Genomic DNA, 26,216 nt, shown 5'->3' with positions numbered 1-26,216 from the left:
AAGCCCATTTAATGAAACTTCAGATGTGTAACTGTTTTGCTCTTCAAATGCCATCATGCTTTTCTAACATTTCTGGGCAGCTTTTATTGGTTTATCCTTAAGATAGTTTTTGCAAAACATTTATGGGCCAGGCTATTTGAAGAGAGCCTTCACTAAACTGATCATAATGATGGCAAAAAATAGTTGCTAAACTAGCGACAAATGAAAGGAAAAGCTGGGTAGTCTGTGATATTGGAAATAATCAGTGATTCTGATTTTATCCCTGGGTATGGTGATCAAGTATTTCCTGTTTCAGAATCCACAGCAATGCAACCTAATCTCTTCCAATTTTCAGCATCTAAAATGCAGCTCAGTGCAGAGAGATTTCCATCAACTGGGAGTAGGCAGAGAATGACAGAATAAGCTTGAGCCACAGCAAATTCTATACCTAAAATGCCTGGAGGACTAAGGATGGAAGATTTCATTAGACTTAAATGCACTAATGAAATGTATTAATGTAGTTACTCTGAATCTCTCCCACCAGATTCTGTGACAAGGAATGTTTTTCAGGGCCTGAATGGAAAAAATACTTGAGTTCACATGCAAAACATATGATTAAAAACTGATGCATTAAAGATAAAGCTCAAATCTAAATAATGATTACTGCCAAAATCTTCAGGCCAACCAACTTCAGTCTTCTTTCTTAATACTTTACCCTGTCCCAAGTCAGAAATTTAAGATGACTGCAGAGAATTTAAATAGGTTTTAAAAACTGAGCCTGACTTCAAATCAGTATTAGGTTTACTGAGAAATGGGCATTTTGTAAAAGATGTTATAAATCTGTGGCTCTCTCCAACTGCGTTTTCATTCCTGTTGGACTCATTCTGAACAGACAGCGTTGACCTTTAGGCTCTGATAATAACAGTGTGCGTGTGTTGGGGGGTCTGTGCCAGACATCACAGTCCTCATAATGAAATGTTCTGCACATGAACAAAAAGGCAAGTGTTATAAATAGGAAATCAGCACCACCTTTCCTTTGCCCTGTTGCTTTAATATTTCTGTTAACACTAAACCGATATGTAGAACACCTTCCTGAGATGCAAAGGGGAACAAACTTCTAATGGAATTCTAAGGGTTTAATATAAACTTTAGCAGCTTTGTAAGGGCAATTAATATTTCTAATTAATAATTGCTTTTCCTTTATGATTCTTTATCAAAATAAATCTATTTCAGAAAGGGGAATAATCTTGTAAAGCCTAATTTAAAAAAAAGGTTTTATTTGTTTTGAATCATAGAGCAACTGAACCATGCACCTGCTTAGTTCATTTTTCTTAAAGCCACACAGTTTTGGCAACTAAAAAGTTTTAGCCTTTGTCCCAGAGCATTCTTCTGGGGTGGCCCTGCGTGTCCCCTGGCAGGAAGAAGGCAGGTGGGTCCTGACTGAACAGTGGCATTCCCAGCGAGCGTGGGACTGGGGAATGAGCCACAGCTTCGGAAACCTACTGAGGTTTTGGCCGATTGTGTGGGGAAAATGAACAATATGAAGTCAAATGAACAAAAGTCTGAATTGCAACAGTTCAGAGCATTTATTCATGTATAATAACTTTCCAACCAAATTGGGAATGTCAGTTCAATTACGGAAAGTATTCCATCAAGCTTGTTTTCCAATTTACATGAAATTCCAGTTCAGATTTCTAATGGACTGATGATGAGATCAGATTTCCTCCAAGTGACTGGTTGTAGGTTAAGTATCTTAACAACTAAAGGAGGCAGGAAAAACTAAGGATTTCTGGTCATTTAATGCTGCCAGGCTTTCTTTTTTAATGTGGGTGCTCAATCCATTGTATTTTGTTTCCAGGTTTTTTCATCCTCGTTTCTTATGCTTTGAATAGTGCCTGAATCCACAACAGGTTGTTTTTCAGTGCATGTACAAAGCAGTCCTAGTTTATACCTGCAAATAATGTAGGTTCATATGAATCTGTTGGCCCTATTACAACCAGGACGGTCTTCTGTTGTTGAATTGTTACTTTCTTCTTCACCCTTCTGGATTCCTAAGGGTTATAAAAATGTTGTAGATTCCTTGGTGGCTTCAGGACCTAATTCTGTGAGTTTACATCCATGAGAAATGTCACATAGCATGTACTGTATTCAAGGTGATCTTCATATTGAGAAAGGAAATTACTGGTAGCCAGTGAAAGCTGTTGGTGGTTTTTCTTCAGAAGGGTGCAGGCTGAGAAATTGTCCAGTATCAGAAATAATAACTAGCTTGATTTTAAAGGCATTCTATGTATATTACTTTTTCAGGTAACATGCTGCTGGTTATTAGAATCAGTCAAATGGTGTTTGGCAAGTTCTTTTAGATGTCCTTTAGTTATGATATTAATGTGTATGGTGACAATGAGGCTCAAAGCCTGATGAATGCTTAGGGGAGGAAAATAGCTTTGTTGCCAAAAGAGTAAAAGGCCTGCTGACCCTGTTGCTAATGCATTTATCCAACAAGCTTTCCCCCAAAGTCAGGCAAAACTAAACATCTGAAAATGAGGGACTGCAGTTGCATGAGAGCTTTGCTCACACAGCTACACTGCAGCAGAAGGGCTCTCTGGAGGTGCCCAGCAGTTCCTGAAGACCTTTTCTAGGCTGCCATCAGAGACCCACAGTGCACAGCAGTGCCTCTCCAAAGGGTGTCTCCCACCGGCTGTGGGGAGGGACACAGCAGCAAGGTGAGGTGCTGTGCTCTGGCAGCACACTCAGGTGAGGTCATTTCCAGCCACACTCCTAAAAAAAACCCCAGGTATTCATAGAGGTGGGTGCGGTAACACATTGAGCACCTTTCTGATGTCTGAGCGTGCTCCCTGTGCCCAGAGGCTGCAGACAGTCTGTAACCAAAATTCAGAGATGTCACAAGTGGCTGAACAAACAAATATCACCAGTTAATGGTTAAGCTCTCAATTTACTAAAGCGTTTGTTACCAGTTTGCCAAAGAGATCAAACAACCGTGAATCACAGCCTTGGCTACTAATTAAATCCTTTATTCCCTTCTCTCATCGCAGAAGCATTTAATCTTGGGGAATCAGGACAACCTGTTGTGCAGAATACATTTTACAGCATAAGCAGAAACAAGCTTACTGTAAGGCTTCCTACTGGAGCTGGAAATGGGAAGGATTAAAAGGAGAATATTAAATTTTCCTCCTGGCATGGTAGTTCATGTTAGCACTGAAAAATGATTGATGGTGAATGGCTGAATTGGAAAATCATTTTGGTCGTGTAGCTTTGTTATTTCACTGAATAGCAAATACCATTGTTATTATCTGCCTGCCTTGCTTATAGATGGGACTTGTCCTCTAGATAGAGAATGAGGGATTTGGTGTGTTCTACTGGTGACTGGCTGTCCCAAAGAAAAATGTTTTACTCAGAAATAATGGACTGTGAAGAACACCCCAGAGGAAATGAGGCATAAACCAAAATACTACAAGCAGTTTTATGGCAATTCAAATATATTTCTATTTGTCAAAAGATGTTTTTGTGTGCTTTTATGTATAGGATGTATAGCTGCATGATATCATACCTTTGATATTTACTAGAAAATTAAACAGTGCTTACCTTTTTGGCTCCCATCTCTGTGAAGCAGAACTTAAAAGCCCAAACACTTTTTTTCCTTTGGGTTTGGGGGAAGTCATCCAAGTCCTTAGCAGCAGAATGATGCAGCACAGGCTCACAGAACAGGGGTGCCCTGAACAAGCATTAGGCTAACTCAGTCCACTGGGAACTGATCCAAACACGCAGCCATTCCAGGCAAGAGTAGCAAATTTCCATTTTTGTAACTTGAACCATGATGTTGCAGTCTGATCTGTGGGAGCAGGGGCCTGGAGACAGTGGCTCTAAGACACCTCAGGAAGGTGTTAAGAGGGAAAAAGCTTCCTATGCAGATCTAACTCCAGGTTTGGTGCATAATTATTGAGGTACAGATGATTTTACATAAATACACTTAGGGGTAGCCATCTGTAGACCTGCAGTGAAAAGCTGTATAGTATTAGCTTGAAAAATAATGCATTTTATGCTGTTTCTGGAGAAAGTAATCTTTTCTGTCATTGCTGGACCTGAACAATTTCTATAACAGAGCCCACCTGAGAGGCAATAGCTAAAAGTAGGAAATGATGGCTTTGTTTTGGTTCTGCTTTTTACTTTGCAGAATGTTTTCTTCCTAAAAAGTGTGGGTTTTCAGAAGAGGAACACCCCAGCTACACCTCCTCAGAGGACAGACATCCACCATTTGCACATACAGAACTTTTATTTACTGAGGGAGATCTATCCTGAGGAAACACCTAAATACTCACAAAAATTTCAGGTTATATTTAGCTGCAGAGGCTTGGCTGATACCATGCTGTAACATGCTAGAGACCCAAACTTGCACGAACTTTTATATCACTTAAAATAATTCTTTTATAGAACTTCTATGACTTCTCCATCCCTTAGTGAGTATGAATGCTGTCATGTTCAGTATGGAGAAAAAGCACTGCAAAGTGATGTCTCAATATGCCATTCTATCTGGAATACTAATAACAAGTTTACAAAGATAAAATATCTGGAACACCTAACTGCTTTTGCAGCTGTTCCCCAAAGCCATCACTCGAAGTGTGTTTGGGATGAGAGTTAGAAACATTAGATGTTCACGCAGTTAAAAAGGAAATAAAGATGGTGCTGTAATGTCATTCAAGTACGTCTTGGTAAGAGTAATAGAATGAGCAATCTGAATAATTGGCCTAATGTTTGATATTATATTTTAATGTTAAGAAGAAAATGCATCTTTTTGGAAGCTTTGAAAAATTTGAAATAACTGTTGGTTTTAAGGCACTGTCTGAAAAATCATGTCAGATTCTTTGAAAGTCTGTAATTTAAAAGCACGATGAGCAAATTCTTTTCTCTTTATTCTGTTGTCAGATCATACGCATATGCACAAAGAGGGGCATATATTTTTTAAAGACCTGTCAGATTATTTTGTTATTATATTAAGCTACAGTTCCATTTCAGGATAAATATGTATGTAGATGTTACATCCAGAAACTACTAGGTTATTTCTTGACTGTTTAGCAGTCAACAAATCAAAGATCTTTCAAGTGTTTTTATTTTAATAATTCTTTGTGGAAAAAAAATCATCTAAGTGAAGAAACACGTTGTATAGAAATTGTGGGGTGAACACCTCAAAAAACCCAAACAAACCAAAAAGTCCTAAAAACTGGAGTGATTGTATAAAAGCTGTTCATGGCTGGATATGCAGGAACTTGAGAGTTTGGGGTTTTTTTGTGGAAATGAAGCTGGGAGGGATGCATGGAGGTTTGCTTAGACACAGAAGGAGGTTATGTGGACACCTCTTTTAGCTGTGACATGGGTGCAAACCTAGTGTGGGTCAGGTAAAACCCTGGATTTTCAGAGCCTTTTTGAAAGGTGAGGAAGGTCAGCAGAACGGTGTGCTGTGCTGAATCACAGCTACTTACACTGCACCTTGATGTTTTGGGGAAGGGTTTTCTGCAGCCTGCTGTATTTCTTGTCTGGATGGAGATGCTCTTTCCCCCCTGACCCTCCTGGTTTTTCTCACAGGCTGCGGGAACACCACCGCGCTGCCATCAAGGTGATTCGGAGGATGCAGTATTTTGTGGCAAAAAAAAAGTTCCAGGTGAGTTGTGAATAGAAAGCTCCTTTTCTAAATAAACCCTTTGTTCACCTGATTCATTGTCTCTTTTAGAAACTTAAGAGAGACTAACACAATTCATTTCAGTAATGGTGATCTACACCCACTATTCTCTCCCTCCTTCAATAGGACGGTTGTTTTGCAGCAGGTTAGTCAGCTATGGATGCACTGGAAATAGGCTAAACTCCTGAAATGCAGTCTGAATTAAAATGTTATTTTCTGCTAATGGACTTGACCCTTAGCCCTCTGTTATCGCTGTCTCTTTCTGGCAGTGCAAACATTCTCATATGTCTCCATTAATTCTGAGCTGTGTGCTGTTTTCGTGCCCAGTCAGTAGGATTAGAGATTAAAATACTACCTCAGCCTTGTTTCTGTCCCTTACTCAATGATAATGAAGTCCTGATAAGAAACCAAGGTGGAAATTTGTTAGTGTATTGGAGGGTTTCTCATTTCTTCTCCTTTCTCCCCTCTGCATAGTAGAAGACCTCCTTCCCAGTTAGTGAGATACTGATTCTCTTTCCTCCTCTGGCCCTCACTGTTACATTTCCCATGTGCCACTTCACTTCCTGTGGCCTTGTGATGTCATAAGCATTTAACAGTAGCTAATTAACCTTGTTTCCTGGTCTGAATAAAAAATTCTGACTGCCAACTTTCTAAAAATCTGTTTCATTAATCCAGTAAAAACACATGTCAACAGCCTTCAGCTTGATTTAAACCAGGTGAATGTATATATACGTAATAAATATATTACCTTGCTTAAAATCAATCAATAAGGGATAATCTCTGGAGGAGTCTTCACAACTGAAAATGCAAAGGATGAGTGTGGCTTAACTGCCTACATCTATTTTTTAGCTATTGCTGCTTCCAATAAACCAGAAAGCCATCCCACCTTTAATCTAGACCCTCCAAAAAGGGAGAGTGTCTTTTCTTTTTCAAATTTGAAGGCTACAAAATTTAAGAACAAAAAGAACATGATGATGATGACTAGCAGTCCAATATATCTATCTGTAAGGCAAAGTTTGCTGCTGTTACAATCCCACAATTCCGATTTCCTTGTAAAATTCAGAAGCATTTCCTGAGTTCTTTAGCAAATTTCTACTTTGAATATTTTAATTTTTACTAATGAGCTAATTTGTGGCTAAGGTTGCCTTAGCTTGTCAGAAAATTGCTTTAGTTATGTATAATGTATTCAAATCAGTACCATTTAGGCTGAAATGTCCCATGTCCAGAGTTTTCTTGAAAAGAGGGCTTTCAAAAAGTTTCTGCTAGCACATTTCACCATTTGTTATCATTATTAGACTAAAATTAAGAAAGGCACAGTCTCAACTACTTGAAGATAATATTTATAGTCATTTTGTTGAGAAGTTTTTTAGCACTTGCTGGTCAGCACTTTAAATTGGGCAAGGGATGTGGCCTAGTCCAGTGATGTGTCTGCTGCTGTGTGAATAATTGCCTAAATGTGGCCAGTTCCATTAAAATCTAATTTATTTTCATTCTAAAACTTGATTGTGATCCTTTGCTCCATGGTAATTACTGAATCATTGCTCTCATAAATTTAGATCATAAAATATTTGCCATGGTATTAACTAAACTGCGTAGTAACAAGAAATCCACACGTTGTAGATCTACCTCCCAAGTGGTATTTGTCAGAAACAGATTTTGAAAATGCCTGAGCACTGTGTGCAACATTATCCACCTGGCAAATAAACGAAACTCCCCTGCGGCAGATGATTTGATAGAAGCTGAAAAAGCATCTGACTGAATAGAATGGGACTATTCAGTTCATACTTACAACTTGTTTGTGCTCAGTATCTCGGTTGCTAATCTGGCTTCTCAGTTGTACTCTCACTTTTGCATCTGCAAAAGGCTCAGTCCTGGCCATCTACAAAATCCCTGGACAGGGTTGTCTCCCATCTCTCCTCAGCAGTCTTCTTCCTTCCTGAAGGATCCATATTAGCTGCTACTAAAGAACTAAAAATGTAATTTGGCTGAAGTGGGGTGGATCTACTCCTGTGTACAAGCAATATGCTGCTGTTTCTTCTGAAGCAGAATCTCCAGTAGGAAAGTAGGGGAATATCTGATACTTCTCCATATTTTCTGAATATAAGGTCATGATCAAGCTTAGAAATTTGGAGAGCACGAAAGGTACAGTTTTCCAAAGCACCCAAGTAACTTGATGCACGAAGTCACCTTGAAATTCAAGCCCCAAGATGATTTTAAAAATCTCTCCTGTAATTAAACGATAACCACTGTCATTATTCTTTCATCGGAAGTTGTAAATCTGTTCTACGCACATAAAATAATCATAAGAAATTAAATTGTTTTAGTATGTGCCAAGTAATGACTGTACTGTTCCTAATAAGCAGACTAATGTAATGTCCAAAAATAAGGTAAAGCAGAAGATGCATTTTAAAAATATCTTTTGGCATTTTAGAGGTCTGTACAGCTGGTTTTTAGTAGGTGTTTTCTTTCTAAGCTTTACAGTAGTGTAAAAAATAAGTTCCAAAAAAAGAAAATTCAGATATTTTCTTCCTGTAACTGTTGAAAAAACCCGCAACAAACCAACAACCCAATTTCATCTGAAGTCCATTGGGCAATTCATGCTTAAAATTAGCTGCAACACTGAGGAAGGCCAGCGCTTTAAAGGAGTATTTTTTAGAGATGCCTCTGAAACTTCTGGTAGGACAGCATAGGAAGAAGGAGAGGAAGAGGAAAATTTTGCAAAATAGGTCCCAGCATGAACCCAGCATGGTTCTTAAACTATACCAGTTGTTTGCAGGACACACCTGTAGGCCTAAATTTGACTAGATATATTTTTTAAAGGACTCAGTTAATAACAGGGGGTGATGGCATCAGAAGGACCAAAGCCCGTTAGAAAGCAAAGCTTTCCTGTTTAAAACTAAATAAATAAATAAAACCAATAAAGAAAAGCTAAAAAGGGATACAAAGATTTTCAAAGGACGTGAAAAGCAAATCTTTGTGAAGTATCATTTCCTCTTAAAAAAGAAGGAGAGAAAATTAGGCTGTATTTCAAAGTCCAGGTTTAAATATAGTCCTTAGGAGGATGCCCATGTATAACCCATGAACCCAGCGTAGTATTATAAAGAATTAATACCTTTTTTATGGATGTGTTTATGTTCTCGTAAAGTCTGTAGGACTGTTTCAAATTCTATACAAATGATCACATTCAACACAAGTCCCGCGCATCAGTGAAGATTGATGACTTATGGTTAAGGAAGGATTTTATTGATTATAGGGAAAGCAGACTTAGAAATGAATGCTTTTCTAGACTTTGTTCACCCTACCTACCAAAAATTAATTTTATATATTAGTTGTAAAGCAGATGTTTTTGACACAATCTAATGTTACAAATGAATTTCAGAAAAAAAATCATTTCCATACTCAATTATCCCATTAGCTTGATTTATGAGTAAATAACCTTTATTTTCCAATCATGAATGTTTCTAGAAGTCTTAAAACTAATGTATATTGATGCAACCATGATATCCGTCAGATACAGAGACCAGGAACGGGTTCTGATTTCCCATTTTCATTTTGAAAACTTCTTAAATTTTCTTTCCATGTAAATTCTTCCAATTGAGTAAATTAATTTCCTTCTAAAATAGCTTTTTAACTTGTGGAATGATTTTTACCATGACAAATATTCTATACATAGCATAAATTAAAAATACAGGTTGCAGTTCTACCAATGACGTAACTGTTGCCTGATTTGTTACAATTTCCCTGGAAAATCTTACATTTATAGTCTTGTAGTTCATCATACTGTGTGACTCATATGAATTGTGTGTGTAATTTTTTCTAATCTCCATGCTGGACTGTACTAAACTGTGTATTTCAGTGTCCTGTGCTTCACAGGGTGTTTTGCCCATTTTATTTGATGTTACCTGGCTGCATTTCCCAGAAATTCCCCTTTCCTGGATTCCCCTTTCCCAGATCTGCCTTCCTGCCCATGCAGTTACTAGGGAACAACAGCCACAGCCAGTGGTGCACATTTAATATTTGGCATTGGATTTTGTGCCTTTTAAAAACTGTCATTTATGATGGAGGAAATTCTAAGGCATTTAAAAAGAGTTTTGCCATGAGTTTTGCTTAATTAGTAGAGGAGCAAATGTAAGGAAGAGAAGCAATTAAGAAGGCTGTGGGACTGGCTTCTGCTTTTGTCTATTCCATACTAATCTGCTGCCTACTGCAGTTTTTTTATATGGTCAACAACAAGAGTATTTTCTTATAGAAGATCAGCTTTCAATATGAAGCACTTACAGAAAAATCAGTACTGACTTAAATACCCAGACTTACTCAGAAGTTTAGCCTCATTCTTAAAATATATTTACTCCAGGTTTTCAATTCTTGTTTTAAAGAGAGAGAAACAGCCCTGTAAATGAAAAACAGGTGGGGAAATACTTACACTACTGTCAGACTGCTGTGTCAGAGTATGAGGATGGCAGGAGAAAGCTCTGCATCTTTATTCTTACTGAACACCTTTTCTGAACCTGCAGTTTTCAAACTTGCAGGTTTCTCTTTTGCTTATTTATAGTACAAAAAGAATCCAAGATTTTTTTTTTATTATATTATCATGTTCACAGTGCTAGTCCATGGAAAGATTTACAGGCTTATGCCATGGCAGAATCATATTTCTTTCTTTGTGGATGTTAGTTATGATTTATGTGTGTGTAAGCAGTTGGGATGCTTGGGAATTCTTCTGTGCTCCTTGGTTAGATTGAAGCAATTCCCAGTCCTGCTTAGCCTCCCACTAGAGAGGGTCTCACATTCACTCAAGGCTTGCAGTTGACGTGGGGAATCTGTGACACTGAAATATACTTTGTTTGATAAAGTGATGTTACTAAAAGGATCATTCCTGAAATGTGGAGCTGCTTCCCAGGCAGATGCAGGGGACTGCATGAAGGTGCCACAGTCTCCACAGCCTGGTTTTGCATGGTATCCCATTTTCCTTTGGCTTAGGAAAGAAACCTGTGTTTATGGCATGGAGTTGAGGAAATCCTGAAGTTTGGGAAATCAGATAAAGCAGAGCAGAGACATCGGCTTTTGAAGTTCAGGTGACAAAATACTTCTGAGACTTCAAAATGGAATCCAAATTCTGGTATCTTAGAAGCTACCACTGAAAACTCTTTTCCTTGCTCTCAAACAATGCAAGAGAAGAGAAGTTGTAACTCAATGTTACCAAGGTTTTTACAAAACCTTGAAAATTATCTGCAGAGTTTCTATAAACAGCATAACAAATGAGTCAGAAATCATAGAAAAGTTTGGGTTGGGAGGGACCTTCAAAGGTCATCTAGTGCAAACCCCCTGCCATGAGCAAGGACATCTTCATGCAGTCAGGTTGTTCAGGGTCCCTCCCAACCTGACCTTGAATGTTTCCAGAGATAGGGCATCCAAAACTTCTCTGGGTGACCCATTTAACTGTCTCACTACCCTCACACTTAAGAATTTGTTCCTAATAGCTAATCTAAACCTGCCCTCTTTCAGCTTGAAGCCATTTCCCCCTTGTCCTATCACTACAGGCCCTTGTAAAAATCTGTCCCCATCTTTTTTAAAAGCCCCCTTCAAATATTGAAAGGCTCCAATGAGGTGTCCCTGTAGCCTTCTCTTCTTTAGGTTGAACAACACAACTTTCTTACCCTGTCTATAGCAGAGGTGCTTCAGCCCTCTGATTATCTTTGTGGCCTCCTTTGGACTTGTTCTAACAGGTCCACGTCTTTCCTGTGCTGGGAACACCAGTTCTGGCACTGATAGGACTCTAGATTCTAGATGTAGGATTAAGATACCTTTAATTTTTTGCTACCCTTGAACATGTTCATTAACTTGCTTCCCAGTCAGTCTTGGTGTCTTGCAGGTAAATACTATTGCATTTATCTTGATACTATTGCCTCTTTACTACACAAAAGTTGTTTTATGAATGGTAGGTCAGATGAAGTCTTTCCCATGTATGAGGTGTAAGTTACAGACACGGGGCCTTTCTTGCACCAGTGTTTCCCAGCAGTTTTGAAAGTTCAACCAGTCTTTCTGGAAGAGGAAATCAGTCATGCACCTTCCTCTAGGACTGTGTTTTAACTTCCCCTGGTAAGACCTGAACTGTGAACCCCAGCTGCTGACTGAGAACAGGGGTTTGTGCATGTTCAAGACCCAATATTTTTCAGTGGCCAAGGAGTATGAACCTTGTTTCCAGAAGGAACTAGAGTGTGCACAGGCTTCTGAACCAAGTTCCAGATAAACTCTTTTTAGCTCCAAGTCCTTTTGAGCTCCAGTTTGGTGGATTATCTCTTGGAAGGCATACAGACCTGTGGTAACAAAAAGGTGGATGAAATGAGAACTGCCAGAATTATTCCACCAAAAATGTGTGATCATGGCAATAATCAAAATAACTCACTTGTTTACACAGTGCTAAAAGAACTTACTGTTTACTCTTCAAAAACGTCTACATTGCCACAGACCTTTTGTCCATTCTTGTCACTTAAGGGCATGTTTTTTGTCTCTTCTTTTACAGCAAGCCAGAAAGCCCTACGATGTCCGAGATGTTATTGAGCAGTACTCTCAGGGCCACCTCAACCTGATGGTGCGAATCAAGGAGCTGCAGAGGAGGTATGTCAATGAAGCCCCTCTTGGTACCCATGAACGGCAGCAGGAGGATGTTTGTAAATTAGGGGCCCATGTTTAAAAAAATGCCAGGGTTAAAGGTGCCATATTGGCAGGATTGTGCGCAATTAGGGAATATAAAATGGCATTTGCGTACAGTTTTCTTTTCACACAGGGAGGAAAAGGCAAAAAGCTTAAAAATCTGATGATTGGGACTTAGATGTATTACCTCAGTCCCTGCTAGCTGTGACTATAGACTTCAATCCCTATATCACAGGGGCTGTTCTACACCTGGAGAGTGCAATACTGTCACCTGCTCTCATAGAATTGCCCCTAAGAACCAACTAAGAGATGACAGATGCAAAAAGAAAGCTGAAGAAGAACAAGGAAAAGACAAATCAATGCTGAGCACATGGAAAATGGGCATGGTAAAACTTCACAGTGGTTCAAGAAGCTGTAGAGCAATCTAATTCAAATCCCATTATGCTACTAAATTTTTCATTTCAAGCTACTCTTAGCATAAAGCCACTGCTTCACTCACAGGACAAACCAAAATTATTTGAACTTCACTTCGGTTGTTTGTGAAGAGACCTCCCTGCTCCAGCTAGAGAGAGAGTGAAGATGCTGGTTCAGACTGATAAAAATCAAAAAGGTTTCTTTTTGTTTTATAGGTTGGACCAGTCCATAGGAAAGCCATCTCTTTTTATCTCCGTCTCAGGTAAGTCAATACAAAGAATGTGTCTAAAATTAATCTGATGAACATATAATTAATGGAAAATAGTTGCTCAAGTAATTTTCATTTTATTGCCAAATTTCTAAACTGTGCCAACTGGTTGTTCTCTGAAGATTAAGCATTGGCAATTATATTTAGTCATCAACACTTTTAAATTAGGGTTCTTATTTAGATTCTTAAAGCACATGCTTTCACTGAAGTCTTCAAAATATTGGCTCTAGTCTTTCTGAGACTTACCATATATTCAATAAATTGGTGTGCTAAGATTACAGAGTTCCTGTGAAATTTGTAATATTCACATAGATCTTTGAGCGCTTTGAAAAGACACTGGAAATGGAGCATAAAGGACTACATTTGTTTGTGACAAGTCTGGCTGATGAAAACTCCCTGTTTATGTCATTTTCAAACTCATCCTTCTCTATAGTTTTTAGTGGGGGGTAAAAAGATAAAAGTTACCAAATGTGTTATTCAACTTGGCTGCAGAGTGCTTTGCATAGTGGCAGATTGTTTTTAAGTGGCAATTAAAACATTAACTGAATTGGTAACATTTTTGCTCTCTATGGTTAAAGCATAAAACTAAGATTAAAAATGCCTTAAACTCAGGGCTATTAAAAGCCCTGGCGTGGGCCAATGCTATAAAAAGAAACAGAAAACAACTTTTAAGGAATGGATCTATCGGCCTGGTAAGGGTGTTCAGTTACACGGTGTTGGTGGGCTAGTTAAACACACCCTGTTGTGGTTTACTGCTATTTTGTTATACCACCATATATTAATTTGAAAGTGTTTCTTGTTCCACAGAGAAAAGCAAAGATCGAGGAAATAACACGGTTGGTGCCAGGCTGAACAGAGTGGAGGACAAGGTAAGGCTCAGTTGAACTGGCAGTGAATGAGGACATGGTTTGTGATCGAACAGTGCTTGTTTCATAGGATGTGAAGGAAAATTCAACTTAAAATAGAGTTGAATGCCTGGCTTTTCCAGGTGATGGAGTCTAATTTTTGTCACAGATTGCATTTTTGGTTCTCATCACTTTAACAGAATAAGGAAAAAACCTGAATTTAATTGATTTCAGTCGCTTTTGGGACTTGCTTGGGTATTTTATTTTTAATTGCATATATTACATACGTCTCAGTGCTTTACTTCCTTCCTCCACAATAGATAAAAGGCTCTGTTCCTTTAATAACTCAGTATATTATGGTCCCCAAGATTTGCCTTTGATCTTTGCTCCGTTGTTTACATAAGTCCACCTACAATTCCTTAGAGAGGGAAATAGCAAACCTTGTTCCATCCTGGTTTTCATTCTTTATGATAAGTGGAGTTTCTCCTTCCAAGTGACATGAATCCAAAAAAATCAGACTTGTTCTATAATTGCAACAGTTAAGTGCGTTGTAAGCCTTTATTTCAATGCTGGCTGTGCTTGAGAAAATGGATGACAGGTAGAGGTTCATTGTCATGGTAGAGGTTGTGTCATTGTTAGAAAATACAGGTTTTCCTGTGCTGGTATTTAGGAAAGGAAGAGTTAGGAAGAATAGTTTTAGTCTTTTACTGATCTATTAGAGTGATTTGGTGAGGTAGTGAAAGCATTTCTTTACTTTAGAGTTATTTCACTCATGTATCTGACCTTGGTATCTCTGTTCTTTAGTTATTAAGACTGAAACTTTTTCCCGAGGGAAAAAACTTTCAGAGTGTTTCTTCCACTACTGGAAGTATGTGGCAACCTCATGAAGGTTTTGTTCTGAAGAAATATCAGCAAATATTCTGCAAACTAAAAGAGGTGTGAGCAATACAACCCAAGGACTACAAACCAGCACCCTGTTCTGATCTGCATTGATTCTCTTGTGACATGCCTGTTCCTTACACACTTTTCCTAAATTACTTTAATAAACTTGAATGACAGTACTCAGAACTGCACTTCACTCTCCTGGAAATAATAGTGTTTTAAAGGAAACTGTTTTCTTTTGGTATATGGGGGGGGATACAGGGGAAGAGTTGAAGTAGAAGAGAGGAAAGTAGAGTGTATTTAGCACAAAAAAGAATCACTGTGCAGTGCTCCCTCACATCTGTGGTTAATATGTGTTCTTACACATGGAAGCCCTTTCCAGAAAGTTTGGATTACATTTATTTATTTTCTCTCCATAATGTCAACTAAAAGTGTGGAACACTAAGAAATGTCTTGTGTCTTGTGACAAAGAGCAATGACTTTTCAGTGTGGACAAATATTTCTCAAATGGCAGCTAAAGCAGCTTCTCAGTGCTATTTGTAAAATCTCCAGCGAGCCTGGGAAAGCCTTGGTGTTGTACTGGCTCAGAGATAAGCTGTTTGGGGGTTATTAATTACTCTTTTTTACATCCTTACAAATAAGTACACCGTGAATTTATGGTGACTGGGTTTTTATGTCTTGTAATGGGACTGTAAAACACTCCCTGTATAATTTTAGTATAGCTGGGTTAAATTTTAGCCTTGTTTTAAGTAACAGACCCTTCTTTCTTTGCAGTTGCATGAGGTCATCTGTGGTTTCAGAGTTGTATGTTATCTGCCCTATACAGCTAGTCCTATCTGCAGGAATTTTATCTGAAAGTAGCTGAAAGGCTAAAAATAGAGAATTTCAGTTGGACTCAGCAAACAGTGGTTAACATAAAAACACACTGGCAATGCTAGAATCACATTTTTGCTGCAGCTGCAGATGGTGGCCAAAGCTAATTTTTTGGTATTTTTACTCTCAGAGATTGGCCCTCTCTTTCCCATAAAGTACATGGTGCTTGGTATGCTTTCAGCATAAAGCTAAATCCTTCCTGAGCTGAACACTCAATTAAGGGTATCAGGTGGTTTTTAAGGTGACAAAATATTTTAAACAGTTTCATCCCATTTGGTTTGTGAATTATTTTTCAGTCTTGGACTTCAGGAGATATTTTCAGTGCTGCAGGCTAGTGTCAGCATCTAAATACCTCTTAGGCATTTAAAGAATCTCCTGTAAATCAGAGGTGGGCTATGTACAGCCAACAGTACATAGGGGATGGCACCTAAAAGGGACATTTTAAAATAAAAAGCTTAAACAGCAGTGTATTGACAGGAATTATGATCCTTTATGGCAAAAGCCTGAATTTTCAAGTATTGACATCATCAAAATGTTGTGTTTTCTGCTGTAAATTTAGGAGTATGCTCATTTAAGGCATAGAGTTTCTTGTGCACTGAAACTTTGACCTTGTGATATACACAGCTTGTGATCCTGAACCTAAAGGTTGTTTTGTACAAAAGCCAAAGGGATGAATCACACTTGCAAGAACCTTCCTGCAGATTCCTTCCTGCTGAATGCTGTAATTTTGGCAAGACCCTGAAAAGGTGGTTTGGTGAATGTGACTAGAGACTGCACGGCCTGGTAGGCCTTTGTGAAAAGAAATCCAGCACATAATCATGGCATATTTTGTTTTTGCCATTGCTCTCTGTTGCTTACAAAGCTGAGGTTGGCGAGTGCTGTGCTCTCCTAAAGGTGTCCTGCTGTGCTGGGTGCAGGGGGCTGCCCAGTGGGAATGTACCAGCAGGAGTGCAGCACCCCGAGGGGCTCACACTGTGCCCTGCCAAGTGCCAGTTGTCCAAGAGCGTGCGTGCAGATACCTCAGGGAATGTGGTTGAGCAGGATTACAGCAGCAAATCAATTTATTTGCGGTGACCAGCCCTCTCTTTTCATCCTTGAAACATCTGTGAGTGACTATTCAGCCTACCCTCAAGGAACCTGGCCACAGCTGGCTTGCTACCAAGCTCAAAATCAAAAACAGTTTTTCCAGATGGGCCCAGCTGTGTGTGCACAGTGCCCTTCCTCCTCACACAGCACTCTTCATCCTCATGCCGCAAGCGCTGCCTGCCAGGGACTTAATTCTGGGTGTGCCCAGCAGCTCCAGCCAGGAGCAAGCCCACAGCACACTTGGGAAATTCTGTGTCCTGCAGCTCCTATTTTCCTTTCACTGCACTAATTTTAGCTTGGCTATAAATGACTGCAATGCTAGCTTTTAATTTTCACATTAATCTTTTCTTTTTCAGCCTTTTGCCAGCCATTAATTTAGCTATAACAGGCGCAGTTTGCACTTCTCAGGTGATCAGCCAGGCTTGCTGCCTCGGCTGCCCTAAGGAAATTCAGTCTCAAATATGGGCACTGCACAAAATCATCTAGAATATGCAGTGAAGGCTAAAAGTGGCCAGTCCCTGGACCCTTCCTGTTGTCCTTGCAAACCAGACTGCCCCAGATGTCTGTAGGTCCTGCCTGTGGACCTCCCAGAGTAGAATAACACAACCCAGATTTACAAAAAAAATTTAAAACCATTCTGAGCAGTAGAATTATCCTCTCTTTCTGTTAATTTGTTTTGAAAATAGAACTGAATCTTCTGCAATGACTTGAACCCTTTAAAGTTTGCCTTTCAAGAATGTTTCTAGCAATCCAAGGCAGTTTTCTGGGCATCCCTTCTTATATACTCAGAATTGTTCCTGTGTCTGACAGTAAGTACAGTATTAGTACCAGGATTGCCAAGGTCATAATTAAAATCTTGTAATAGTCTTTTTCAGTTGCATGAAACATTAGGAGTTATGTTATCTGTTGCAAAACTTTGTGTTGTAGAGATTTAAATGGAGATTTCTATTTGTACAGGATATATGTGGTAGTGAGACATGTAACACCTTTTAATGTGACTCAAACAGTTCTGTAAGACAATATTTATTCCAAGCTTTTACACATTTTGCATGCTTCTAGCTGAGAAGGTGAACCCTTATATTCTAATCAGTACTAACCCAAAGAGCAACATAGACATCATTGCATTTTCTCAGATTTACTTGGAAAGCAGATAGCACCACTTTTAAAATCAATTAAAAACACATCTATCACATGAAAACATCGACCTTAAAATATGTGCTGCTGTGCTTGTTGAGTTGACTAGTGGAAATCTGAACTGATCTTGGAAGCCAGAGGTGGAAGGCAGTGTACTTCTCATAGGCCTTTTCAGTTCTGGTTATGTTGATTTGGTTTCCTGTCTTCCATCTACCATGTCTGTGATTGCTAAACATATAGAGGCCAGTAAAATTGTAAGGATATAATAAATATTTGATACCTTTTTTGCAGTGAGTGCTGACTATGTAACTTTTAAAGAGAAATAAGTGCAAAGGCTTGTTTGAGGTGGCTTGCAAAAAGTGATGAATACTGTATCTTACAGCATTTATGTACATGGTATGACATTTTTTTCTAGCTAAATAGTTTTCTGTAATTGTTTCAGTGGAGTATTGATTTTATACATACATGTGTTAGAAACCAGCTTGACTGGGACCATGTTGAAGGCAGCTCCAAGGAACTGAATGACCATTGACAAGTCTAGGTCTAGTTTTCTGACTTCATTTTTGCTCTTTTCCACTCCTGCTTTCTAATCAACTAACAGTTCCCCATTGCAAAAGGTTTCATATCTGATTTATTTAATTTGTTGATTTGCTTGAAAATGTGTGAACTTGAGTTATACATTGCAGAGGAATCTTACTGTAATGTGAATAAATCCACTTTTTTAGTGTATCATAAGGCAGATTCTAATAATGCCATTTCTAATGATGAGCTCTCAGCCCATTCAATGCAGAAAAGTTTAGGACATGCTGCAGAGACCATTTAAAGGTGATAGGTCATTCCTTTGACCTGAGCAGCCAACATTTTAGTTTTCCCTCATCATGGTTAGGCAGAAGCATTAGGCTTTATTAGAGTTGTATACCTTTGAGATTACTTCTTTTGGTTGTTGTGACATAGTTTTGCTCAGCATCATGGATATGTTACTTTTATGACAGCATTTCTGTCATAAATGAAAATATAGATCTGTACTTATTTATGTCTCATTATTTAAAGCTCCATTCTTACAACTCAATGAGCACATATTAGATAGTTTAACCTCTTACTTAGAAAGTAGTATACTATCTACATCACCCTGAGTTCAAAAATACCAAGTTTCATGTTGACAGCTTCTTCACCTAAAATAATTCTTCATGTGCAGCCAGTTTTTCAGTTTCATGTGAAACAACTGCATTATCTAACAGAGGATCAAACCTTGGTGGGTTTTTCCTGTGTTTTAATGTCATTCTGTGGCCTGGGAACAGTTACAATGCTTCCTTGAGTAGCAGAGCAATTAGTGCAAACATAAGAATAGCCTTGACTGATGTTGCCCTTGTTGCAAATTTTGGCTTTTTTTTTTTTCTTTTTAATTGGATAGTAATGAATTTAATTGAATTTAATTGAATAGATATTGATGGCAAAAGACTGACAAACAACCCAACTTTCTGGCCAGTGCTGGAAAGCAAGGTTAAAACCATCACTTGGAGGGATGGCTTCAGAAAGTGTCTGGCATGGAAATATTCAGCACTTTACAGGCTGAGCATGCACTAGGCATTTCAGGTATTAAATATCGTCAGCTTCTGCAATAGCTGTGTTTGCCTTCCCAATACTGAGAAATGGAACTAAAAGCTGTGGGTTTGGCTGGGAGTTTTAAAAGATACCTGAAATCAATAAAAATCAAAACGAACACCACCAGGCAGTTATTCATCTTGTATGTAGTTCTTGCAATAATGCAGAAGTAATAACCTGGGGGATGTGGAGGAATATTGAGGCATATGGAAGATTAAGTATCCCTATTAATTTAATCCTTAGTCTTTTTCCAGATGCTGAAGTACAAGCATACGGAAGCAATTTCCGTGCTGAACTTTGTGATGAGGATGCCCATTTTCTATAAATTGGACTACAACTAAGCACATCCTTCAACAGCCCGGGTCATTAGGCAGCCTTACAGTTTTAATAGATTTTCTCTTACCAATCTGATAATATTTCAGTAGGTAAACAATGGAAAACTACAGATTTCTGTGTCCAGTGTCCTGTACTTCCCATCTTGCCAGCTACAGTAAAATAAAATTATCAGGCGTGGTAAAAAAATAAAATTTTTACATGGTAAAAAATTAAACAAAAAAAAATTGCTTGCTGGGTTCACTGCTGCCAGAAGCTTCAGTAGCTAGAATAGAAACAAACTGAGAGAAAGATTAGGCAAAGCCATGGAGAAAGACTCACTTGAGGATTATTAAACAGGATGTCTGTATGTAAACTCCAGTTTAGCAAGTACTTTAAACAGTAGTCAGGGATGAGTTGGTAAAAAAAAAAAAAAGAGGAAAACTATGATTTTATGCATATGTATTTTCTTATGCTTTTATTTTTAAGACCCCACTACAAGCTTTGCACTAGAAACAAGACTGGGGCAAAGAAGTTTGTTCAAGACACCCTTTTTATCCTAGCTTTTTATACACAGCTGTTTGCTGCTGGATTTGGTCCCCCACACAGCCTCATGGAACATTGCTGTGCTGTGTCTTGGATCTGATCTGTTTACAAAGGCTGTGTAAGCAGCACCCTGTTCCTGGGAGGGCTGGCAGAGCCATAGCGTAAGGACCTCAAGGTCTTTGGAGTGGCCTTCACTTGTTAGCACCAATTTTATCTCCTTGAAGATCATTAGATCCTATCACTGCACAAATTCAAACCAGTCAATTTTTTGCATAAATTTTGAAATGGTTTAGTATAAACTATGTTAAGTACTTTCTATAACCTGTAGGAGAGTTTCTGGGTGTAGTAGCTTAGGTATAGTTACCTGGTCTGCAGAGCAGTGTTACAAGCACTTGTGTTTTGTGATCTGTTTCTAAAGCATCAGCTCTTGGATCAGAGTAAATCTGATTATATAAAAAAGAAGAAATCTAGTATTGAGCATAAATAGCTACAGATATATATCATAGCTACAGAGAGAACTGCACCTTATCAGCTTATTTGCTGGAAATGAGAGTGTACACTTCCTCGGCACTGAAAAATGAAATTAGGTGATACAAAACATGATCTTTATTCTCAAGACTGGCTGAAGGTAGTTCAGGCTAGCACACAGAGGCTATGCTAGTACTCAAAAGCAATGACTAATTAAGCTCTGGTGACTCATTTGCATGATTCGTCTGTGATACTCCTCTACAGATTTTATGAAGAGTAAAAAAGAAAAAAAATACTCCTAAAGAGAACAATTCCTGTTTTAGTTAGTTTTGATAGATTTTACTGCAAATTTCTAGCACTTTTGGATGCAGACAGCAGTTGGGAAGCATAATGGAGAGGACAGAGTGTAAACCTTTACAAATTCAAAGAGTTGCATATACATACATACACACACATATATATACATACACATACATACATACATATATATATATACACACACATATATAAAAAATTCTTAACACTGGCAGTAGCTGTGCACTTATGATCCCCCAGATGCCTGCTTGCTTATTAAGAGTGGAAATCCCAGAGGAATTTTGACTAACATGCAATATATCCTGTAAATCTAGGAATTTGGGGAGGGGGGAAATTGGAAGAATTAAATAATGCCTTGCCAGTTAATAATCTTTTAAACAATCTTCAGATTAGTTGCTGGTTTGGGAATCTGCTGGTAGTGTTTATATTTGAGTAGGTATGCAAGTGGATGTAAGGTCTGCAAATGGGGATGACTTGATCTTTTATCAGACCACATAAAGCCTGTTTTGTCTGGCATTCAAAGATAAACCCAAGCAAGATTTGAAACACAGCCTCCATCATTCTTGTGCAGAGAGTGTTTACATTTGATGTGGAATGGAAATGCATGGTGCATATGCCAAGGGAGAATGTGGAACAGTTGTATGGACTACCCTGTAGAGCTGATTAGAGAAAAAGGCATTTAAGTGAACAACACATGTGCACAGCATGCTACACAGACAATTTTTATTTGTCTATCATATAGGTTAAAGGGTAAAAAATGACCATAAGATCATCTCTGCTTTTCCTGGTTTGGTATGTGTGTTGCAGATGAGTGACCAAAACACAGTCCACCATAAATGGCAAATTGATACAATAGGATGGACCTGTACTGAAATTAGATGCATCAAAGTTGAAATTGTTCCTTGTCAAAGATCTGGTTTTGGAGTCATCTTGCTGGAATTAAAATACTTTATTTTCATTTGCAGTTGAGTATCAGGGAGGGAAAGTGGATGGAGCTGAAAGGACTCTATTCAGGCTGCAGTCTTTTCAAGGCTGGAATCTATTCAGCTCTTGGAAAAGATTCAGAGAAAAGGGAGGTATACTCCCTTTCTTACACAATGTCCATACCTTCTGACACCCTATCTGCTCCTTCTGTTCCCCCCACCCCTCCCCACCCTCAGCTAAAAATTGCAAACCAAAACTGGTCCCGGAAGAGAAATAGGAGAAGAAGCCTTTGCTGTCTGACTCCTACTTAGGGCTAGGGGAGTCAGAGGGAAGATAAGAAAAATAGGCAGTCGTGGAAAGGAGAATATGAGCACATGGTTCCAAATATACCTACCACTCCTGGAGCTCAGGCAACCAAGAGGACAAATAGAGTTTCCTCAAATCCATCTCTGTTCTTGTGTCCTACCCACTGTTGTTGATTACAACAACAATTTACATGTTTTTTTAAGTATCCCACTGTTTCAGCAGTTAGCACAGGGCTGTGAACCCATGTCAAAGGCTCTCTTTCTGTCCCAAACTAAGTGATGCTCCACTTAGTAGTTCCATCCAGCAGCCCCAGCTGGCACAGTGTGATTTACCTGATATGCCATGGGTGTAAAATTCTGATCAGCTGCCTCCCTTTGGATGGACCTCTGTGGCAGCTTTGTTATTTCCATCATGACATGAAAGCTCCTGCTCTGACAGGTTAAGCACACAAAATAGAGAAGGGAAGGGAGAAAGAAAAATATTGTTTCCCTCCTTTACAGCTAAGGTGCAGGAAGTGACTTGCCTGAGGTATCACAGTGGCATCTGTGGCACAGCCAGGAATTCAACTTAAGCCTCGTCTGGGACTTAACCACAAATCAGCATTCCTTTTTGTTGTTGTGTTTAAACGCCCCTCTGGTTTTGAATAGTTATATTGGCCAGTGCAGGGTTCAACATAATCATATCCCATTAATACTAAAACCATCCAGTACTTGAGAACAGCATATATAAACACATAAACCACACCAACCCAGCCAATATAAATGTACTGGGACTATTTTAGACAGTGCATTTTAAATCATCTAGAAATTAATCTACTAACATCATTTTGTAGCCCAGGAACCTAGGGGTGGAGAGGACTGAACATGCTTAAATGACACAGAAACTGTCATACATATAGATAATTATGCATGTAGTTTTGAAAGCTAAACAAAATTATATTAAATGCTGTATTTTCATAGTCAAGCAGAGAACAATATTCTAGTGAATTAAAATATTCATATAAGTTTCTATTTTAAAAGCCTTGGATCCTACATTGCTCGCCATTGACCCTTCTGTGACGTCTGTTAATCTTGGGTTTATTTCAATTTCTTTTTTAAACAGATGACTCCACTTAAATCAACACTTGGTTTCCATTAGACAGATAGAAGGTGATTCACTTAGTAACATGTGCATCTTTATCTAGTTAAGTCCTAATAGCCTTAATATATCAAGGAAGCTGGTGTGATTAACAGCACTAAAGGCTTTGTCAGACACTTCACTCAATAAATACTGCCCTTTGTCCAGTCATAGAAAAAGAGTGAACAAATAGATTGTGTTTCCAAACTGAAAATGTGTACAGCCTTGTTAAGTATTCTAAAATTATCCCTATAAAAATATATGTTGACAATAGGAGTTACATCTACATCTCTGTCTATGTTTGTACATGTCTGCCAGTCCCAGTGTACTTTGGCTCTTTGCCCTGCCTGGGCTGTCCTTTTTCTGCTTTATCACTTCATGATGCAGCCACCACTCATTTATGATTTTCCTCCTGTTCACTTGCACTCTTTTTGGGGCAGATTCTTTTGACAGTTCTTTGTCTCTGGTTGTCACAGCCTATCTGTCCCAGGGTAGAGAGATGTGTAAACATCAGTTTTGCCACTCCACTTAATGCTGGCAACAGAGACATCTGACTTGACTTGACCATGATGTAGGATAATCCTCCCAAATGAGGCAATCAAAACAAAAACGCTAAGAGTAAAAAATATTCAAAATGTCAGGTTGAATGGAAATGGGGTCCTTGCTTCATCATAGCTGAAGTTGTCTGGAAACTTTCCAGTTGTGCCACCAGTGTCTGTGAGTACATGCTGTAGTTGTCAAAGTACTAAAGGAAGCCTTTATGCTTCTTCTATCCCAAGTTTCTAGAGAGCTTCAACCAGAGGAGTTTTACAGCAGAACACCTTAGAAAGGAAATGGTATGGGGAAGCTTTTGCTTCTTCTCCAAAAGAGGCTGCCTGAGCCATAATCACAGATCCTCTTCCTCTGTGTTTGCTCCTTGTTACAGAAAGGAATTTTGGCCAAACTTTGAGGTCAACCAGCCAGTCCCAAAATGATTTCACCATAATCTCTCAGCAGAATTTTGGTATCAGACGTGGATGGGGAGGAGCACAGTGCCTTTTCCCTTATGCAAAAGAGCTGTAGTTTCTGCTGTAGCCCAGAGTTCACACTCTTTTGGTTAGCACAGTGCCCTGCAAGCACATTGGCCTGGGGCCCAGGGATCCATCAAGCAGTATTTGGGTGGCACTGCATGCACACGTGGCTTGCTGCTGTGGGCATGATGCTCTGCAAACATGCAGCTGTGTCTGGACTCAGCATGGGCAGTGCTGGTGCTGCTGTCCTTGCAGCACAGTTTTGACTAGAGCTGACTTGATGCTGTGCTCACAATCAATGGGTCATTCTAAACCTGCTCCAAGATAGCTGTTTACAAAGCTGGTTTTGAATCCAAGCCTTCTGAAATCTCTGTGCAGAGCAATTTATGAATCTCATGGCAGCTAGAAAAAAAGCCAGTGGAAAGTAATTTCCTTTAAATAGAGAAAGGAGAGGAGGAGGATTATCAGTTAGTGGTGCTACACTTGAGAATGAAAAGGACTGTGATTCCTACAAACAAGGTCACCTTCATTTTGGTTTTTGTGCACTGGCTGTAAAATTTCAGTGAAAAATCAGTTAAAGAACATCACACCAGACCTGAAACAAAATGGGAACTACTTTTGTTGGTAGTTTGGAGTGGGGTTTTTTTGGCCATGAGTAGTTGTGGTAAATAAAGGAGCCTGGACTGTTGCATAGTCTCTTGTCCAAGTCCAAACAAATAATTTTCTTTTTTCTCCAATTTTTGTCCCTAGTCAGTCCTGAGGTGGCTGCTTTAATAAAAACTGACCAAGTGCAGTGCTTCAGTCATTTTGATGGCTTCTTTTTTTCCACTGCCAGTGGAAGGGCTGTGAGATAGAAGTAGGAAAGCTACAGCCCTTAGAAGGTCAGTATTTCTTTATGGCATATCTGAAGATATAATTAAATTAGAACACAAGCAAATTCATTAGATCTATCAGTGACTGCTACATTTATATTATTTGAAGAGCTATATGTTAGAGGAGTGTAAATTATCCTGTGAAACAAAGTCCTAAGAACAACTGATGTAGATTTTAATGCAGTGAAGTTCCTCATCTGTACTCTCCCCACACCCTTCCTGAGACAGGCTTGTGCTGATGAATAACTGAAGCAAATAAGGGTTAATTTCATAAGTACAGCAGACAAACTTCAGAACTAAATGAATTGTTCTGTCTTCAGAAACACAGAGCTGCACTCAGGGAGTTGAGGTCTTTAGGATCTATGGCCTCTTTGCAGTGCAGAATCATCATAATGTAATGGAATTAATCCAGCCCTCACTTGATAATAATTCATGTTAATTTTTCTCTCCAGCTGCCCTATGTTTCCCCCCAAGCTTTGACCTGTATTGTAACCTTAAAAAGACATCTTCAAACATCTCAGCTCCAGCTCCTGTGTAAAACCTGGGATGCTCATGAAGGCTGAAAGCTCTAAGAGCTCCAGCCTTTTCATGTGTGTGGGTGGGACTATTCTGATTTCCAGTGGTGCTGGGATTTTGGGTATTATTGATGGCAAACAATGAAACAGTAGAGCAGAAGATTTGTGTGTTATAGATTCCTAGGCTTTTAAACATAAAATAAAAACAATGTAATTACAGCAGTAATGAAACAGGTATTTTCTATGCTAGATAAATTACTAGTAGATAGCTAGGAGAACTAAAAAAAAAGTAGAGAACTTCAGAAACCATTGTAGAAAAATGTGGATTCATTCATTTTTGTAGTTTGATTGGACTGAGGGCAGGGGGGACAGGAAACCGGTTACCAAGATGAGTTATTACAGGTAAATT

The 26,216-nt window shown here is 38.8% G+C and overlaps 1 protein-coding gene across 1 annotated transcript in view; it reads left to right on the top strand.

Moving 5' to 3' along the window:
- KCNQ1 (potassium voltage-gated channel subfamily Q member 1) overlaps positions 1 to 26,216 on the top strand; it is a 328,778-nt gene that overhangs the window by 214,794 nt on the left and 87,768 nt on the right. The window contains exons 12-15 of the mRNA XM_066552168.1: positions 5,575 to 5,650; positions 12,189 to 12,283; positions 12,949 to 12,995; positions 13,809 to 13,870. Of these exons, the coding sequence (XP_066408265.1) occupies positions 5,575 to 5,650; positions 12,189 to 12,283; positions 12,949 to 12,995; positions 13,809 to 13,870 (280 nt within the window). The remainder of the gene's footprint in view (positions 1 to 5,574; positions 5,651 to 12,188; positions 12,284 to 12,948; positions 12,996 to 13,808; positions 13,871 to 26,216) is intronic.

This window comes from Molothrus aeneus, chromosome 6, assembly GCF_037042795.1.
Source record: "Molothrus aeneus isolate 106 chromosome 6, BPBGC_Maene_1.0, whole genome shotgun sequence".
Lineage (NCBI taxonomy): Eukaryota > Metazoa > Chordata > Aves > Passeriformes > Icteridae > Molothrus > Molothrus aeneus.
This window is presented reverse-complemented; position numbering and strand designations above follow the sequence as displayed.